This window comes from Sminthopsis crassicaudata, chromosome 4, assembly GCF_048593235.1.
Source record: "Sminthopsis crassicaudata isolate SCR6 chromosome 4, ASM4859323v1, whole genome shotgun sequence".
In the NCBI taxonomy this organism is placed as follows: domain Eukaryota; kingdom Metazoa; phylum Chordata; class Mammalia; order Dasyuromorphia; family Dasyuridae; genus Sminthopsis; species Sminthopsis crassicaudata.
Genome location: NC_133620.1, coordinates 12673734 through 12694726, shown reverse-complemented (window position 1 = coordinate 12694726; position 20993 = coordinate 12673734). Strand labels below are relative to the sequence as shown.

Here is a 20993-nt window from a genome sequence, read left to right as displayed (position 1 = left end):
CATTTTAAAATTCAATTCTTTTCAGGCAAAGTGAGATGGTACACATTTTAAAAAAAATTTTCTATTGAAGAATTTATTTTTAAGCATAAGATGGAAAGCTTTGCCCTTGATAATTTGAAGGTGAATTTATCCTCAACTAGATGATGTCTTCCCTTCCTTTTTCTGAACCAAAGTAAATAACAATATTGAATGAACGAGGTTTTCCTGGTGTTGTGGTACACCCATTATCTATCTCTTTCAATAGGTATTAGAAGAGCACTAAAAACTCTATGTAGTGGGAATTCAGATATCCCCACAGAACATTTTTGCAGAAAGCAACCAATTACAATTGCTTTACGAAGGTAAAGCCAATAACAAAGCCTTCTTACTCTTCTTACTCTTACTCTTAGAGACCATTTGCCAGTTGGACAGAAATATGCACATGTCTTACAAAAGTGCTGAATCAAAGGCTCTTTGTGTTCACCTCCCCAATTCCACATTTCTCTTAAGCAACAAGCTGTTTAGTTTCTGCTCATGTCCATGGTCCTATCTCCATGCTGGAGAAAGCTTTGTTCTGAATTAACAGGCACAAAAATTCCCATTGGGGACTCAGGTTTGATGTCTCCAGGTCATTGTGACTGTTTCCTCTCCTTTTCCCACTATCTTGTAACAGCCATCAGCTTCCCCTGGTTTTTTCCATTCCAAGGAATATCCATTCCTTCTTTCTGTTCCTTCTGTGGCCACAGCCAAACACCCCGCTCCCTCCATCCTTTTTTCCCCTTTATCATCCAGTCTCAGTGGGCTTCCTCTTGTCCTCTCCAGGGATGCCTCCTTCTCCAGGGCTTTCCCTTTGATATTTCCTGCTCAGAAAGAGCCTACCAAGTCAGCCCCATGCTCCACAGTCTGCCCTTGGCAACTCCTCACGGGCTGGTCCCCATCCTGCCAATTCTGCCGAAAGCCCCAGAATAAGGAAGCTTATGGTCTAGCAAGACTCATTTCTTTCTTATCTTTTAAAAAATTTTCCCCAAACATCCCATGTGTCTTCAGTCAAGGATTCTGTTAAGAATGTTCCCTCTGGGAAAAAAAAAATACTGTTCCCTCTGTTGTTCCCTGCATTCTTCCTTCCTGCTAATTTCTGCCCGTCCTCTAGCATCTGGCTCAAACATAACTTCTTTTCTCATTTTCAGGAATGGCAATGTGCTCAGTCAAAGGGCTGTTTCTTCTTGGAAGAAAATGGTGAAATTATTAGTCATCAATACAAGGTCCACTTGTCCCAGCGGTCCTCAGTTTATCTTACTATTAGACCACTGAACCTGAGTCAAGAAGAAGGCAAGTTTGTAGTTTCTATCTTTTCTTTTAGAAAGTTGGTGAACAGATGTCAAGTGTCTGAAGCATATTCCATGTTCCTATTTCAGGAAGAAACTGCTCCTATAGTAGTAAGAGTGTATGAATCTCTGGAGTTTCAAAGTCTTGGTACCAATAATATAATTGCTTTAGGTATCTTATTAAAATATGGATTTTTTTTTCATTTTGAATCTATAAAAGCAGGGGGAAAGCTGATGCCTTTTGTTAATTGGTAATTTTTTTTTGGTTTTAATAAGCTTGAAAAAAATGGGAAGCATTGAAAATCCTACTCTCCCCTCAAATTAAGTGATTCTGGAATGATAAATATTGGGTAATATATTTTTTCAAAGTTCAAGAAACCACAAAGTAATGAAATTACCATTATTTTGGACTCTAAAATCTTATGTCAGACTGATTAGTCATAAATGATCCTGCTCCATTATTGTTATACATAAGCAAAGGATTTTATTAAACAATATGTGCTACATGTGCTTTGCATTGCTTGTTCATTTCTTGTTAGGAAACTTTCAACAGCTTGGGATGTAAATATTTCTATGTAAGGAGTCTTCTAATTGCTCTATTATATACACACATATTGTAGCAACATGACACTGGTGTGCATGTATATATGTATATACACATATAAACATATCATATCAATATAACACTGGTGTGTATATATACATACATACACATGAACACACTTTTTTAGTGGACCGTTTTATTCATGAAGAGAGCCCTTCATGTAAAAACTCTTCATTACTGAAAAATGGCAACTTCCCTATAACTTTGGCTGTTTCTTGTGTCTGAGAGCTGCCCAGGGATTCAGAGCAGTCACCTGGGCTTGTTCTTCCTGCCTCTTCCCCATGTGCCCATTTCCTCCCAACCTTGGACCTAAAATGGTCACTATGAAGTGTTTTCGTGGTCCATTAATGGTTCATTAATGTTTTTGTCATGCACGGCACATTTTAGTGGTCTGTGGCAACTTAATAGTTTTGGTCTTTCAGCAAAAATTTCAGGCTGTTACCTTTTTCTCTCCCTACCCTAGAGAGATAGAGGAAAAAATTCTAGTTTCCCCTACTCTCCATTTTTATGGATTTTTTATTTTAATCATAGGGTATGAATTTTATTAAACAAAAAATAATAGATAATGCGAGTAACTAGCATTTATGTTTAGTAACTCATTAAACATTAAGTACCTGCTCTGTGCCAGAGAGTGTGCTAAGTAGGGGGGATACCAAGAAGAAAATGAAAGAAATGAAAGGAGCTTAGAGTCTAGTGGGGAGATGGACAACACACAAAGGGAAGCCAAAAGAGACGTGGGGAGGAGGTGCTGATGAAAAGTACCGAGAGCTCTTATCAGTTATGCTCTCATGGGATCTTCCCAACAGCCCTGGGGGAAGAGTTATCATTATCCCATTTTACAAACGAGGCAACTGAGGTAAATAGATAATTTAGGCAGCTGGGTAACACCTAGATCAGCAGCCCTGGAATCCTGAAGACCTAAGTTCTTTCAGACATGGACAGGTTGTGTGACCCTGGCTAGGTCCATCTGCTCCCCCTTTCCTCATCTATGAAATGGAAGTAACAAGCCCCTCTGTTCCAGGTCTCTGTGAGGCTACAATGAGATGATAATTATAAAGCACTGCGCAGACCTCAAAGCAACGGATTTAGTCTCAATGTACACAAAAGGTTTGATTTGCCACCAAATCAAAAATTATTAAATTGTGATATAGGATTGAGTAGATTCATATAGAAAATAAATTCCTATCTTCTACTTATGACCCTGAGAAGATAATTAACATGGACCTTCTTCCCCACTGTATTATGTATATACCTATGTTTTTATGTCAAATAAAAGGTGGAGTAGACAGTTTTTGTGAGTTTAAACAAATTTCGGTGGGAGAGAACAAGGGTATATTTGCTGACTTGCAGTTACTCAAGCAAAAAACTAACTTGTTGTTTAAAGGAAGGATTTTTTGGTTTGTTTATAGGATTACCATCTCCTTGGTTGTCAGTGGATACTGCTTTGTATCTCTTCAAGGAAAACGAAGGCCAAGCGAACCTACAGCTCATGTGTTTTACCGAATTGCGGAATAGAGAAGTACCCATTTTTCTTTACGTTTCTTATATTAATTTTTAAAATGCCATATGTCCAAAGGTGAGGAAAGTTCAGATGTGAGGTAGAGGGGACGTATTCCATGCATGCTGCGAATTCTCAAACTGCTTGTGGAAAATTTTGTTGAAGGGTGAGCGATGGTCAATTTGGGTTGTGGTCCCAAATGTGCCCACTGGACTAGCTTTGGGGCCATGAACAAGTCACTTACCTTCCTGTGCCTTGGTTTCCTCATTTATTAAAACGAAGATTTGGATCCATAATTCCTAAGACAAATATTGAGTATCTCTGCTCTATGAACGACTATGTGAGATGCTTGGAGAAATATAAACCGTTATTATTCAGTTGCTTCCCATAAGGAGCTTATGTTCTAATGGAGGAAACTGTAAATACAGAATGATTTTTTGGCTGGGCACAACACTAAAGACTTGTTTCTGAGACAGCCCTGAAGCTGAGCCTTCAAGGAAATTGTTGCTTCTGAGTTGCTGACACTGGGGGCAGGGGAACTCCTGCCTTTGTTAAAAGGGATGGGGTGGCTGCAGGTGGGCCAAACTGCCTGAAATGGGGGCTCTGTGGAGGGGGAATGTAGGGAAGAGGCAGAGCCCAAGAGCTCCACGTTCTAGGTCATAGCATTTCCATTTTATTCTAGCACTATGCCTTGGGAAATGGCTCTATAGCTATACCCATTTTACAGCTGAGGAAACTGAGCCTAGCATTCAGTGATTTGTCTGGTGTTGACTCTCAAGCCCAGTACTCCCTTCTCTACATATGGCTGTATACCCAATGTGACTTCTTAAATGACAGCACCTCTACCATGTCTTTAATTATGGGGTTTAGCCTAGTTGAGGAATATAGCATCATACCATATCTATTTTGGCATTTAATGAATTATTACTGAATAAAAGTAAAGGTTCTCTGTAGAGCATCCTGTATACCAGGAGTACTTTTTATTTATTTTTTAGCCTCTGCCCTTTCAATCTCATAGGAATCTAATCTAATATTGGTATATTAGATTGTGTTATGAAATTTTAATCAGTACGAATTTTGCTCAGTATAGCAGCACTACTAAAATATTCTCACACGGACAAAGTTTAGTGTTTTCATGATTGATCATAGTGGCCTTTTTTCCTAAATGAAAAGCAGCTAAGGCTTTGGAAAAGTTAGTTCAGCTGGTTTTCTCAATTATCTGACTAAAAAAGAGAAAAATATCGTGTTCACTTTCTTGACGCTTGATTTATATTTGCAAGCTCCAACAATATCCTGATATGACAGAACGGTTTTTAAAAAACCTCTGTTTTACCCATGGAATTGTTCTGATTTTTTCTAATTATATATTTACTCAGAGGCCAAATATGTGAAGCAGATACATAAATGTGGCCATTTGTTTTATGAGAACTACAAAATACATCTGCTACATACCCGAAATAATACTATTCAAGGACTTACTGCAATCTCATATTTAATCTTTATATAGGCCCAACGACACAAATATTTCCCTGATGTAATGTTATATAAAAGTCTTTATTGTAGGCCTCCTAACAGACAAGTGTAGTTATAGGCAAGGAAATATTAAATGACAGAAGTTAATGTTTTGGCCGAACTCTTCTTCAGAGCTGACTACTAAGTTAAGTTCCAGATAAAGCATTGTCCAAAAACAATAGCTGTTCCCATTTTGTTTTAGGTAGAATGACTTTCATATGAGATTTCTTCTCTGTAAAATGTTAGTCCATCAGAAAGCCTGTAATAAAGTTGGAATGAGATTCTACTTGCCCTTTTATTATACACATTTCTGTTTGTGTGAAGGAGGTATAATTTGTCATATTTACAAAGAATTTTTATTTTTAGTTTCAGAATTACTTTCTTTATAGAGAGTTTAGTAACTGTGAAAGTTGATTTTTTTTTTCTTTTTGCCTTCTACAAGATATTCAGGGTCAGGATGACTTTGGGTACAGAGGAAAACCTTAGGAAGCCAAGGATCAGGGGGGCAGCCCCAAGACTTTCCTTCTATGGCTGACTGCCCCTAAGCCCCCATCCAGACAGACCGAGCCAGCCTTGGTGGGATGCCCCCGGTGATGCTGAATACCTGAGTTGGCTCCAGAGTGATGGTGGAGCCTCTGTCTTTGTGAGAGAGGCTGGACTGGGTCAGAAGGGGTCAGGCTCATATCCTTGCCTGCCTGTGGTCTCTGGGAGGAAGCAGGTGGCTCCCCTGGCTTCTCTAGGCCTCAGTGGGCAGCCCAGAGGAGAGCATGCTGGGCCTGAAGATCCGAGTTCAAATGTGACCTGTGTGACCCTGAATAGATTTCTTGATGTCTTTCTGCTTCAGCTGAAGAATACCTGCCAGGCTGCTCGGGGGGAGATCCTTCTTGTGGAGTGCTTAGTCCAGGCAGAGGACAGGCTTGGCCTTCCCACCAAGAGCCTGGGGATCTGCAGTCCTGCCCTCCCATGGTCACGGCTCTGCCGTCAATCATTTCAAAGCTTACGCTGTTTGGGCCTGGGAAGGTAACATGGAAATGGGCCCCTTTGTGCCAGAGCCCTCAATGGAGGAGCTTTCCGGCCTCACAGAAAGCCATTTTCAGAGGCAGATTGCACTAAGTGAGCCCACTGAAGACACATGGACAGACATGGGCCACATTAGTGACCGATGCAGCTAAACGGCCATGGTGACATCATCAGCCCCGTCAGCCACTACACAGGCTAGAGACTTGGTATGTGACGTAAAGTGAGTTCTTCCTCGATGGGTCCATGAGGATTAGCTCATACCTCCTGCTGGACTTAACCTCTTGTTCTAAAACATGACTGCCCCAATGAAGGCTCACCTACTTCTCATTAACCTGGTTCACCAAACAGGGTGTTCTTTTAAAGACTATTCTTGTAATTCTAATCATTTTACTCATCATAGTTGAAACTCTTTAATTTATTGCATTCTGCTTTGTCTTCATTACATTTTTATCATAACAGGAAATTGCAGCTTTCCTTTAAGAGCAATGCTTCTTATAGAATAACACTCATTTTTAATTAGACATATTTCCATAAAAAAAGGCATTGAACTAGATGATCTCCAATATCCCTTCCAGTTCTAAATCAATATAATATCAAATGGCATTTAAGTCAATGTGAGAGTGTATGGGGTTTTTCCACTGTGACAAAATACCTGTTTGGGGTCAGAATTTATCCCCTGCTAGCCAGCATTCTGCCAGTCAGCCTTTTTTGTAGCTGGGCAGATACAGAGCCTTTTCCCCTTAGTATGGAAGGGTTCAGGACCTCAGGTCTGCCTCCTCGAGACTTCAGGGACCATGGATGGGACGCTGGTGGGTTATGCTAATAACCATTTCAGACCTTCACCTAACACAAGAAGAAGCCGATAATTCACCACTGAGTCATTTGGTTTTTTTTCCTTGAATTCAGCATAGATTATTAGTGAAGTAAAATTCAGACTTTTTGTTTAAGAATTTCGGCAAATGCATGAAAAGGGCAACTCATGCTCCTTACTTCACTGTTTAGCAGCACAAACATTACCGAACATTTTAACTTCTGCTTTGCCACAGGGGAAAGGGGAACAAGCATTTCCGAAGCACCTGCCCTGTGTCAGGCACTGTGCTAAACCCTTTATGAAGATCTTGTTTGATCTTCACAACAGTCGAGCCATGACAATGGGTCTCCAGAATGAGTGGTGATTCCTAATGGAGGGAAACATCCTCCATTCCGCTTGTCCTCTCCCTCACTATGGACCTCGGCATCTTGAAAGCTGTTGCCACATGAAGCAGCTCCAGCAGGAAGTATCTGCAAAGAATAGGAGATCGTGTAAGGATCGGCCTTAACAAATGCAGAGAAGGGCCATTGGAGAAGACTGGATACAACACTAAGAGATATCAGTTATTCTTTTTAGCCACTAAACAGTGGCTCATGGAGCTCAGGAACCTTTGAATCCTGCCTTTCCCACTATGCTTCCTGTATGTTTGGGGGCATGTCACTTCTCCAGCTTGTGCCTCAGTTTCCTCAGCTGTAAAATAAGGGGTTTGGGCTTTATGACTTCTAAAATCTATGCTGTTTCTAACTCTCCTATAAAGTCATCAGTTCCTATGAGGGGTGAATATTGGTTTGAAGCAAACCTAAAGTTAATATTTGTAAAGACTTACAGAATTCCCTTTTATTCTTTTGAAATTAGATGTATGGATGGAGTGGTGAATTAGGATCAGGACTTTATTATTTAATTCCATTCACAACTGGCTGTTGGCTGAAGAAGGAAAAGAAACACATTGCGGAGGAAGCCATGCTTGTGTGCAGAGGCGAAAAGGGAGAGTTGTTTCTTACAAAGAAGTTTAGGTAAGCCTTGTTTCTGGTGCCCCTTTGCCCAACTCCACAGGATAGCCCCACCTGTCAGACCAAGAAAATGGCCTGCCCATGAAGCTGGCACTCAGCTTCTGCCATGTGGCCATTCCCTGCAACAGCACCCACCCGTACTCACCTGTGGGGCTCCCATGTCTGCCCCTGCACAGGAAGCCCTACTCCCATGCCAGAGACATTCCCACGCTCTAGACAGATGTCACGTGTGGATGCCCGGGGCTCTAGCCTGCATTCTTTGGGGACCGTGGGCAGCATGACTTTTACATCTTTGAGTGATTCCCTTCTTGTGATACCCACTCTGTATCTCTACATTTCCCTCCGGGTGATCTTCACTTCTGGTTGATAAGATACCTGAGGATTTCAACCCTTGGACGTAAGGGTATTAAACCCTGTGCCTTTGTTGCAAGGAGAAGCTTGGGGTCATTAAAAGAATCATGCAGTTTTTTTCCAAAGGCAATCCTGGCCTTTCTCTTCCTCCTGCTTCTGTACTAAGCATTGTTAGGTAATAGACCCATTTTTAAATCTTAAATGCTTTATTAATGTTTTTAAAAACTTTTTTTTGGGGGGGCTGGTAACTGTCATTTCCCAATAATCCCTTTCACACTATTGCCTTGTAATGATAAATACAGACAAATAAATCAATATACTGACCATGTTTGAAAACATTTGCCGCCTCCTCCACATGAATGGGGAATGTTCGCTATCTCTTTATCATAAGAAAGGAGCCATAATTCATCATTCAGTCTTCAGAAGTCATCCATTATTGGTCATTGCAATGATTATAGAGTCCTGAAGCCTCTCATTGCTTCCTTTACATTATTATTGGGTTTTTTTTTTCACTCTACAAATGTTTATCTAAATCTTCCCAGAGCCTATTGGGAGAGATTGGCCAGCACCCTTTCTGCCCGAGACAGTCATTACCCTAGACACAGAAAGCACAAAAAGTGTTTAACATTCTCTGAGGAAGCCGGTGGCCCAAAGCCAGCCGCAGACACCCTTCCTCTCCTGGGCAGCCAAACCACTGGTCAGGGAGGCTCTGGAAAGGCTCAGTAGATGGGCCTCTAATAACATTCCAAAGCCACTTTAAATAATATTGTCTTTTTTTCTTTTCTTTTCTTTTTTTATTCTTCTCCTTTCTTTTAACATTGATAAATGAGTCTGTGGCACTTGTAACCCGGCTAACCTTAATGCTCCTCAGCTGCTATATATCTGTATAGACAAAATGTGTCTGCTTTCCTAGGTCACCCAGTGAGCTCTGAGGCTCCTTCTAATTCTAGGGGCTTGTGCATCTCAGTTTGTGTGATTGGGAACTAATGAAAACTGCTTGGTTATAAAACCAACACATTTTTATGTTTTAGGAATAAGACATTATGCTGTTCTTTTTTTTCTTTTTGTATATTTGTTTTAGATCAGCTTTGTCAGACATATTTGATATAATTGATTTAGATGGAAATGATCTTCTTAGCCTTGATGAATATAACTTTTTTGAACTGAGGACAAGTGGTGAGAAATGTGATGAAGACGCTTGGGCTATCTGCAAAGGTAAATACACTTTTGCTTTGTAAAATAGAATGTCAATATAGATAAAATCATGAGGTCATTTTTCTCTTTGTTCCATAGTAATATGACAAGGAATGTCTTTTAAAACTTAGTTGATTTACTGTTTTTCTTATTTTTGTGGTATAGACTGAAAGGGTCTCCAACTGGAAAGGGAGGTTAAAAAGATGTTTGGGGCAATTCCAGTTTTTAGGCCTCTGCCTTAATGTACAAACTAATCAATGCCCATTTATTTATTATTATTGTGCCTTCTGTCAGGTGAGAGTTCATGGAGCTGTAGAACTATATAGAGAATGGATGTATAAAGAATAAAGATGGGGGTGGAGAGGAGGCAATGCATCCCAGATCCAAGGGAGATGAGTGAGCCCACTCGAGATAGATTGGTTGAAGGGCCCTGTCTGAGGGCCTGTGGATAGGGGAGTCCTGGAGAAGCATAAGATAACAGGGAGGATAGAATTGGGGCCAGTCATGAAGAGAGCCAATTACCAAATGGAAAAGGTGATATTTGATTTTGGTGGTAATGGGGAACATGCTGGGGAGCTCCTCGTGTGTTTATACCTGTGCTTGAGGAAAATCACTTTGGCAGATGAATAAAGAATGAATTGGGATAGGGAGAGGCCTAAGGCAGTTAGAAATCTTTTAAAATAGTTCAGGCAAGAAGCAATCAGGATCTGAGTTAGAATTATGGCTATGTGAGTAGAGAGAGGGGAATTTGGACATTTTGGATATAATGAGTTTCCAATGTGTCTAGAAAATCCAATTTTAAGGGTTTACCAGGTAGTAGGTGATGTCAGACCTGGTGCTCAAAAGAGATACTTGGGATAGATCTGGGGGGAGTCTGTTTAGAGATGATTGTTAAATCTGTAGGAGCTGATGAGACCAACCAATGAGAAAGTATAGAGCAGAATGTGTCATGGACTCCTTTGACAATCTATTGAAGCTTTTGGTCTCCTCCATTTTGAAAATGCATAAAAATAAAATACAGAGGATTACAGAGGAAACCAGTTATATCAAAATAGTTATCAATATATTTTTTTAAAAAAACAAATTCATGGACCCTAGATAAGAATCCCTGGTGAAAAGCGTTTGTTATGCCAGATCAGTTAAAAGTGTTTATCAGGGTGGATAAAGTACTGAAGGGGGTGGGGGCCCAGGAGCTGCTACTAAGAAGGGAGGGCATTCCACACAGTTTGTAGGGAAATCTTCATGTTGCTCCCCATGCATCTTTTTTTTTTTTTTTTTTTTTTTTTTTTGATGAAAAAGCTTTTTGGTGCCTTCTTTGTAAATTTATAAATGTCTATTATACTGTTTACAGATGAACACTCATATCTTAATAGTTTATATAAATATTTGAAAAAATAATTGAATCACATAGTGCTTCTTTTCTCCTAAAACTAGAGAATTTTGATACAAAGAAGAATGAACTAACAAGACAAGGATTTATGGATCTCAACCTGATGGAAGCCAGTGATCGAGAAGGAGATCCTAGTGACCTCTGGGTGACTCTGCACTCAATGGGTTTCAACAAAGCCTTGGAAATGGTAGAGGTAAAAAAGTGTTTAAACTTTGCCATGCTTTTCATTTAGAGCCTTTTTCTTTTTCACCCACAAAGCCCCTGACCTGCTAGATGCAGTTTATGTGTCATAAACTTCGGACAGAGTCCCAGATCCTTTCGTCCTGTACCCATTCCCATTCAGTTATGTGTATGAGTCTTGCCCAAAGTGGCAGTCTCATGTCTGCTCCCTTTAATGGGTCTTGCCAAGATTGCCAGTATTTTAAGAGCTACCTCCAAGATGGACAGGACAAGTGGACAGTGCATGACTTCACAGAGATGGACAGTGTAGCCAGAGATGGTTTAAGTTGCTAACACATGTTTGTAGAGACTTCCTCGTAGTCTCTTCTTACCCCCCAAACATGATCTGTGATTCTTGTGATGGGAGGAAGAATGATCCCTTTAGAAATAGGAGAATTCTGATATTTGGAGATAGCTTCTTCCTAACCTGGTGCACACAAAGAGTGATTTATGGCAAATCTGAAATTAAGGTCTCAAGCCTTTCTATTTCTGAACTAGGTTGGCCCATTCTGGCCGGGACCTAGATCAGAACAAGTTTGTGCATTGATTTCTTGAGATGGGAATGTGAGGTTGTAGGATTAGCCCTGGTGTTAATCTATTTGGGGCTTGGATCCTACTAGTTCTTAGTTACATTCCTGTTTGGGAACCACTTAAAACAGTCAATCCAGACATCTTTTAACCAAAGGGCAACAACTGTTGACGGTATTATAGAATTCAAACTCACATGGGACCTAAATGGCATTTAGTTCAAATCAGACCTGAAAAAAAAATCCTGTGTATAGGTCATCTAATGCGTGGCCTGGAGGGGCTGATCAGCCAGGGTTTCCTCAGTCTTCCTGGACTCAGACCCCTGACTCCTTACACTGTTCCTGCTGAGGTTCCAGCCATCTTTGGCACCCTAAGGACCCCACTTTCTTCCTGCACTGCCTGCCGGCTAATCCCGGCCTGGCCCTGGTTCTGCCCCAAGGCCTCTAGATTTTTCCCTATGCTCAGCTGGAGGCACCAATTTGTCCTGTTTATGGAAGAAAGCTGGAGAACTCGGGATTTACTGACTTCCTCTGCCATCTTCCCAGGATCCTCATTTCTTCCGATTTTACTTTGCCTGTCCTTATAAATGCTCCTCCCCTGCCTCCCCTACCCATCCCTTTCAACAAAGAATTAGAGGAAAAGGTCGGGGAATGGCCGCTCCCTGGCTCGGGCTGTTCCCCAAGGCTGATAGGGGTGGCTTTCCCTTGTGCCCCCTGCAGGATTCCCTCCTTCAGTAGGGAGGCTGGGCTTGGTCCTGGTCCCTTCCTCAGGCCCCGTGCCCATGTTCAGTCTCCTTTCTGGGCCTCTGTCCACCTCAGGTCACCTCAGGCTTTAGGAGGTCTCTGAGTTCTTCCCTGGCCTGGCCTCCATAGGGCCACAGAGAAGCAAGTGTCTTGTGGGATGCCTTGCACTTGGCCTCCCCTTCATTCCAGGCCTTATCTCTGTGATTTCCTTCTCATCCTGCATGTTGCATGTATTTTTCGGGGGTGACTTTCCGGGTAGTTTGGGAGCTCCTCAAGAGGAGGGACGGCTTCAGCACCTCATCCAGGGCTTGATGCATAATAGACAATACATGTTGAATGGTTGATGGATTGAGAAAGCCTCATCGAGGATATAAAGGATCTACTCTTTGACTTCTGGCAAGGCCCTGAACTCTGTACATGACAGAAATAGGAGTCCCTGCTTGCAAGTTAGTGAACGGATAGAAATACAGCATGACCTCAGGAACCAGAGAGTGCTGAGACCACCTAGGCTTGGACCTGTGGATCTTGGAGAAGGTACACTTGAGACTCCTCTTAGCAATCTGCATTAGCATCATTTCACCCAGGAGATGGACAAGTAGAAAGAAAAAAGAAATCTAGAAAGTTTTTCTATCATGAAATATTAAAAACCCAAAAAACAGAACCAGAAAATGTTTTGCCTCATCATATGAGGAGAAAATAATAAGAGGTAAGAGATCATCCTGGAAACTTAGAGAGAGAAACTAAAAAGTGATATACTACATGTTGCCTAGAAATTAAATGTAGTCTCTAAGTGCATTTAGTTTTGTATTGATATGTAAAGATTTCACTAATGAAACACTTTAAAATAATTCTATAAATAATAAATATAAATTAAATTTAAAATTAAAAATAACTACTATTAATATAGCAATAAAACTACTATTAAGTTTTTCATTGTGCTCTAAAATATTATTTTTTTAATCCTTACAACAATTCTGGGAGGGAGGAGCTGTTCTTACCTTCCATTTTACAAGTAAGGAAACTGAGGCTAACATTAAGAGACTTGCCCAATGTTTCAGAGTATTTGATCCACATTTTCTGACCTTCCAGGCAGCCCTCTCTTTATTTCACCACCCAACATTAATTTCCCCATCCAACATCTTTCCTCTACACTTTCATAAGTTTGTAGGACTTTTAAGGTTTGCAAAGAATTTTACTAGAATTAATTCATTTAATCATTTTAATTGAAGAAAAATGAGTTAGGATTTGGAAGGGGTTTTTTGGTTTATATATTGAAAAGAGGCCTTCATTTTTGTAACTGTCTTCATGTGCTCTTGTGACCACAAATTTTAAAATAGAAAATTTAATAAGAATTTGTATTTAAGCTCTGTATGAATAAAATTGGCTTTTTAAAATATGTGAAATCTGTACTGAAAAGGTACCTTGAACTGCCTGCCATCTATGGGAAGGGGTGGAGGGAAGGAAGAGAAAAATTGGAACAGAAGTGAGTGCAAGGGATAATGTTGAAAAAATTACCCATGCATACATACTGTCAAAAAAAAAGTCATAATTATAAAATTAAAAAAATAAAAATTAAAAATTGTTTCCATAGGTAGAGATTTTTGGTTTTTTGTTTTTTTTCTCCAGTTTTGAGATGAATATGGTTATTATTGCTTTACTGGTCAGTTTAGACTTTCCCTTGGTTTCCTTTATATAGCCAGAGTGAAACACTTAGCAGAGGTGGAGAACTTGCTGTTCTAAACTCTTGGGCAGGTCTGTGGCCAATATTAGCTCAAATTTGTGAGTGGTTTAAAATCATAAAAGAAAATGTAATAAGATTTTAGGACAGTAAAAGTCTGTGAACCAAAGGAAGCATGTACAGAGGTTAAAAAAAAAGCTGTCCTACCTGAACATCTACTTGTAGCCTTCTCCCTTTTTTCTCTGTACTTATCACCTTACCCAGGTGGACCGTTTTAAAAAGATCAGCAGTCCAAGGCTTGTGCGTTCAGGTTTATCGTGTTCATATTTCCTTGGAAAGCTAAGCTAGCCCAATTTACACCAGCTTTAAGGAAGCCCTGGCTGTGCTCAGAGCCCTGGGCCAAGCACTGGGGACAAAAGGACATGGTTCGTTTCTTTAAGAACATCAAAGAGAAAAGGATGGGCATGTGTTCTAATAAACAGTGTGATAAGAACGAACACAATAGTTTTCATGAATAAAAGCAAAGGGAGTGCAGTGACATATTCTGTCCCAGAACACAAAAATTTTAAATATCAAATAGTGTTTTTCCTCCCTTTGCAGGCTTGCCCATTCATCATTGAAATCCACGCAGAGAAATGCCGGCCCAGAATTAAAGCTGTTCACTTGGGATCAGGCGCTGGTCATTTTGAGAAAGCCATTTGCAAGTCTGTCATTAGCAAAGGTGATGTCAAAACTATGGACAGCCATGAGAATATCTTTCTACATACCTATAAAAGTGATTTCCGGATAACGACAGTTCTTGAAAATAAGGTATTAATTATAACTTGGCTATCTATAACTATTCCACATAAGCTAATATTGTCTCATTTTCTTTTTGTGATTGGCAAAAGAATTAAACTTTGTCATATCGGTATTTATTTTTTAAAATATTTCTTTAAAAAGGCTGTTTTTCCCCTTTCTAGTTCCATGGGATTCATAATTTAGGGTGGTTATTAATATTTTTATTCAGAAAACTTGTCAAAAATTAGAGGAAAAAAGTGTGGATTTACAATCTTTCTTGATAGTTAAATTAATATATATGTTTCAGTTCAGCACAAACAGAATCATTCAGATAGATTTAGAGCTGGGTTTCTGGAAGTTATTCAAGTCACTAGAAAGGTTAAAGGTAAACTTAAGGTGACTATGTGCCCAAGATAGTACGTATTTAGCTGTACCAGCTGCCAGCTTCAGGCCCCCAAAGCCAGGCCTAATTTGGACTCGGTCTTGGAAGGGAAGGGAGTGAGTGCTCATGTGGGGCCTACTATATTCCAGGCACTGTGCTAAGGAAGCACTTTGTGAATATTGCCTCATTTGGCCAATCACTGACTGTCTAGCTCTATGGTCAGTCCTGGGGATGTGGAGACAGAGAGTGGAACCATTCTTGCCCTTGGGGAACTCCAACCTGAGAGGCAAGCATCTTTGCAATTATATTCAGTTTGGAAAATGGAGCGAGGAGAGAGCGGGCCCAGGACAGGACCAGACACTGAGGAATGCTCTGTTAATGGGCGGGACTCGATGAAGTTGGATTCACCTCCTCCTTCACCATCACTAGTTTACCCTGATCATTAACCGTGTTCTAAATATTGGTGTCTCACCCCCATGCATCTAAGGCTGGTCCTTTGCTGACCATGGTCACCTGTGAATTACTTGGCCTTTTTCACTGGCCTTTTTTCTGTGTTATTTCTGGTATTTCCTGGGAGTCCTGGACACCACAGGGTACCCAAGAAGCTGCCCTCTGCTTTAGAAAGCCAGCAGTCTCTTTGGGTGGGTAGTGCTCTCTATAACACCCTGTTGGGTATTCCTGCAAGGTGCAGTGGGATCTCAAAAACAGAAGGCTCCATAGAAGGAGAAGGGAGGAAGGGGAACCAGGCCCCAGAAAGAGCAGTGGCTTCTTCATGGAGGTGGGGGTCCCTGACCATGTTTGGGAAGAAGCAGAAGGAGCATGCTGGGAACTCAACTGCGGGACAGGAAAGCCCCGGATTGTCATGATTATGTCAGAGTTTATAATGTACTAAAGTCTAGAATAAAAATGTCATCTTTCTTTTTTTTATAGTCAGAAAAGAAAGTGATTATTCATGTCAACAATGAGTTAAGTAAAAACTGCTTAAATAACAGAGGTCTCAACATTTTCGCCGTGGAGGTGGCGCCCAAGTCTACGATGGTAAATGATTCTCTTTTCTGTGTGACACTTTCAGAAATGTTTTGGGGCATCTCATTCCTGCTGGGATTATGGTGGATGTTTTGGGGTGTCTTATTCCTGCTGTTATCATGGCAGATGTTTTGGGGTATCTTACACCTGCTGGGATCATGGTGGATGTGCTCAGGAGAAAGATCACAGATCCTAATCTAATGACAGTAATCAGCACCATATTCACATGGATATTCTTAGTGCACTACCCAACAAGTTGGGAATTTTAGGCTGCGCTCTGCTGCTGGTCAGTTCTGTCCCAGGCCATGCAAGTCACTCTCCTCTGTGCCCATTTTGTAATTTGCATAATGGAAATGAAACCTCTTCTACCTACTCCATGGGCTGGTCAGAAAGCTTGAGATGGACCAAGCAATAAGACCTCGTTTTCCTAGAACTCTGAAGTTGACAAAAGTTAGAACAACCCAATGAAATTTATATTAGCTGTTTGGTTTTGTCCATTGCACAGATGGGGAAACTGAGGCCTGAAGGGTGTAGCCCACAGTCCCAAAAGGAGGAGATTGCAGAGCTGAAAGCTGACTAGATAGTGTGGTGGAAATCCCAAATTCAGATTCAGCCTGAGCCACCATGACTGTAGTAGCATATCCTGCCCAGCCCAGCCTCTGAGGTCCTCCCAGAGCTCCTCAGCCAGTCAGCAACCATTAATCACCTCCTGCATGCCGGGCAGGATTCTCAGTATTCCCCCTTGCTTCCCTTCTGCCAAACCTGGTTTGGTTTGAGCACATCCTTTAGACCCTCCATGGTGCATTCTGAAGTAGGAGGTCGCCTCTGTCACAGAGTAGTCAGTGCCAGAGGCGCTCCATGTCCTGGTGCTGACGGATCACGTTTGCCTTCGCAGGTGTGTCAGCACGTGGTGCCGATGAACGAGCGCCAGGAGTGGGTCTATAACTCTGTGTACTCACTGGTGTCTTGAGGGCCCCGGTGGAAGGTGACTGCTCCGAGACTGCCCGAGGGCGCTGACCACTGAGTCGTGAGGACGTACCCTGGTACAAACCACTTCTCTGAGCTCCCCTCCCTCTTAGCTGTTGTGTGTTGTGTGTGTGTGAGTGAGAGAGAGAGAAAAGTGTGTTGCATTTTCCTCATCTGGATTCTAGATCCATGGCATATTTTGCTTTTTTAAAAAAAATGATATAATATTTTCTTCCTGATTTGTAATAGTGTCAACCAATTGTAAATAAGTCTTTGGCACAGCAACATTAAATGATTTATTTTATATAAAATAGCAGATATTTAATTTGTTTTATTCAATTAAAAATATGATCCACAGACCCTTAAAATGTGCTTATATTTAAAATAGGTTTTAAATATATTTAACCTAGTGTAACAGGACAGCACCAGCCCTTGAAAAACTATATTTATCAACTAGCACAGCGGGATTCTGTCCCACATTCTTCTGTAATAGAATACAAGGCCAGTAAATGTCAGCTATGAAACAGGAATACCATTATGGAACCCTTAATTATTTTTACATGCAGTATGTGCTGGTGCTTAGTTTTTGAAAGGTCATTCATTGAATTTTTGTTACACAGTTTAGACATCTGTAAAATGGGTTAATAACGTCTTAATCCTGAACTGAGCCTCAGGAGACTTGGGTCCTGGTTCTGGCTCTATAACCCAACTAGTTGTGTAGCCCCAATTAAATCAGTTAGCTTCTATATCTGCAAGATGGAGGATCTACCTCTCACATAAAGGAAGAGAAAGTGGCAAGAAAATAAAGCTTTAGGTTTTTATGGGATAGGAGAATGTTCCAGTCTTAATCTATACCATTAACCAAGAGAGCAGAGAAGAAAATGGTCAAAATGAAAATAAAATAACTGTGTTTTGTGAATTTTTAAAAAATCCATAAAAATAAATTCATCTCATAAAAGAGGAACAATGTAAAAACTCATCAAAAACACCAGTTTCCATAGTTTCATCTTTCATTTAACTTAATATTTATAACCTATATAAAGATTGCAATTAGAAAATTTTATATGTAGACCACTGCCCAATAAATTATCACTAGTTTAAAAAATACATATTTATGTGATGTGAGATCTATTGTAATAGAGTTCTGTACTTGATTTACAGATATCCTTGCCCTTTTAGATATGGCGTTTGACAAGGTATGGGACCACATGCAAGTCCCTTAACCTTTCTAGTCTGTAGGCATCCTGCTAAAAATATGAATTATAGAAGACAGAGAAACAATGTCAGTGAAGGGTGCTCGTCACCTCCAACAAAATCATAGGTTTTAGGTGTGTAGATGTAATTGTTCTGAGGTAAAGTTTATATAAATTACACTTCATACAGCTAAATTAATGAAAAATCCCAAAACTAATTTTAAGGTAGTTCTAATCATCTAAACTTTTATTTCATTTCCAACTAATGTGCTATTCAGTTTAAAAGATGAATTAGCTTACAGAGACTACAAAAGTAGAAGAAGTGAAGCAAGAGATGAAAAATGAAATTATAAGTTCAGGAGGAAAAATGTAAAGGAGATTACTTTAGAATAGAAGACAGAGAATCTTACCCAGAAGGGGGCTCCCTGAAAAATATAATGGAGCAAGCAAAGCCCAGAGATTCATGACACAACAAGAAATATTAGAACAAAGACAATAAGTTATCAATTATAAATTCCCTGAAAGCTGTAATCAATGAAAAAAGTTTAACACTGTATTTCAAGTAATCATAAGAAAAAACCATCCAGATCTATTAGAATCAGAAGACAAAAAGAAAACAGAATCCACTGATAACCTGCGTATGAAACAGGAAACTGGTATACCATGACCAAGCTGTATTTATACCAAGAATGTCAGTTTGGTTTATTATTGGACCATATTAATTAGATTAAGATCATATTAATAGAAATCAGATAATTATAATTACACACCTAAAACCAAAAACTATTATTTATAATTTAGATACACTAGAGGATTTCCTAGTAAGATCAGGGATAAAACAAGAATTTCCTTTGTCACCATTATTGTTTGACATAGTTCTTTTAAAAAATGCCAGATAAAACAAGAAAAAGAAATGGAAAAACTAAGCATAACCAAAAAGAAAAAAGGATATTTCTTTTTTTGGACATAATGTAATAATTTTCTTAGAGAATCCTAGAAAGTCAACTAAAATTTAATTAAAACAATTCCTGACTTCAGTATAGTAGGATATCAAAAAACAAACAACAACAAAAACCCTTCAAAGATAATCATCTTTTTTGTATGTTACCACCAAATCTATAAAGGAAAGAGGGAAAAAAAGAAATTCCATTCAAAATAACTGCATAATATATAAAATATCTGGGAGTCCAGAAACCAAAATACATAATTTATATGAATACTAGATTTTTTTAAAGAAACAGATCTAATAATTATAGAAATATTAATCACTTTTACTTGAACCTTGCTGATATAATAAAAATAATATCATGTTACATAAATTTAGTACTATACAAATGAATATAATTATTATATTATATATAATAATATTATAATAAAAACATACCATATTGTCCAAAGTAATTTACAGATTTAGTACCATACAAATGAAGTCACTAAAAATTACAGAACTAGTTGAACTAATAACTAAATTTATTAGATAGAAGAATCTCAAGGAAAATAATGAAAAAAGTGAAAAGGAAGCCTAGTAGTTCCAAATGCCAAACTATATCACAGAGCAATATTCATTTAAACTATCTTGTACTGCCTTAAGAAATAATAGAAAAGTTGATTATAACAGAATCAATGCCCAAGACCTAGAAGCAGATATAGCTCTGTATTCCAAAGGCTCCAACTACTAAGATTAAAAATTCATAATTTGAGGAGAAAAAAAAAAAAAAAAAAAAGAGCCAGGTAAGCTGTAAAGCAGTCTGATAGACATTAGGCTTAAATATCTCTTATCATGTACCATCATGCTAAAAAAGCATGGGAGCAAGCACACAGTCACTCCATTAGTAACAGAATGTCCATTAGTAACAGCACTGTCCATTGTCCAGACCCCGAGCAAACACGAAGTTGGAACTTCTCTGGGCTCCCAAATTCTGACATTTTCCCCTGTAAGCCCTCACGAGTGACAGTATCAAAGGCCTTGGTCAGAGCTCCAAATGCTAATACAGCCTCTGGCCTGGCTCTGGCTTTTCTCCTGGAGTCGTTGGGCAGCAAACGCTGCATCCGCTGCTCCTCTCGGTCTCTTCCGCAGCTACTCTGGCTCTCAGGTAGATAACCTTCCCAGGTGTAGGGTCGGCCTAGTAATTTGAAGACTCTGGTAAGAATTTTGGCAGAAATGACTAAGATAGAGCCTCCCTGTGATTGTCACAGGACAATCTATTCCCTTTCCCTTTATAGAGATGGACAGCAGCGGCAGCCTTGAACTCCTGACGCATAACCTGGAAAATTTCAATCTACTTCTGTATGAGCAATGGACCCCTCCCCCTTCTAGATCTCAGATGGAATAGAATCAGCACTCAGGACTTTACTGCAGGAAAAGAGCCTCATGGCCTTCAAAACCTCTTGTTCCCTTGGAACTTCAGTTAGGGAGCAATTGATTTCCACTTGAGGTAAATGGCCAATAGATTCTGCAATGATTGCTGATATCTGTTGAGGACACTATGGAAGTGTTTTTAGCACAATGACTTCAGTCACATTGTCAAACTCCTCCAATGATGACAAACATGGAATCAAAGGGGTAAATTCTTCGGCTTGAAAAGGCTGCAAGCCAGAACTAAAGTGGAGGGCAGGGCGGGGCGTGATTTTGGGTTTGCAGGTGATTGTGCGCTTGATGCAGCCTCCAAAGCCGAGATGCAGCAAAATATGGATCCATTCTCTGCTTCTTGTGCTTGTTTTGGTCTGAGAATTAACACCAAGAAAACACCAGTCCTCCATCAGCCATCACTACACCGTCCCTAT

The 20993-nt window shown here is 39.9% G+C and overlaps 1 protein-coding gene across 2 annotated transcripts in view; it reads left to right on the top strand.

The window, feature by feature from the left end:
• The window catches only part of EFCAB7 (EF-hand calcium binding domain 7), a 46702-nt gene extending 29375 nt beyond the window's left edge, over window positions 1-17327 (top strand). For both annotated transcript variants that reach the window (XM_074265749.1, XM_074265750.1), the window contains 8 exons: window positions 1167-1308; window positions 3318-3427; window positions 7605-7762; window positions 9192-9325; window positions 10739-10887; window positions 14463-14672; window positions 15955-16062; window positions 16946-17327. In XM_074265749.1, coding sequence (XP_074121850.1) covers window positions 1167-1308; window positions 3318-3427; window positions 7605-7762; window positions 9192-9325; window positions 10739-10887; window positions 14463-14672; window positions 15955-16062; window positions 16946-17020 — 1086 coding nt within the window. In that variant the 3' untranslated portion in view covers window positions 17021-17327. The remainder of the gene's footprint in view (window positions 1-1166; window positions 1309-3317; window positions 3428-7604; window positions 7763-9191; window positions 9326-10738; window positions 10888-14462; window positions 14673-15954; window positions 16063-16945) is intronic.
• The last annotated feature ends 3666 nt before the right edge of the window (window positions 17328-20993 follow it).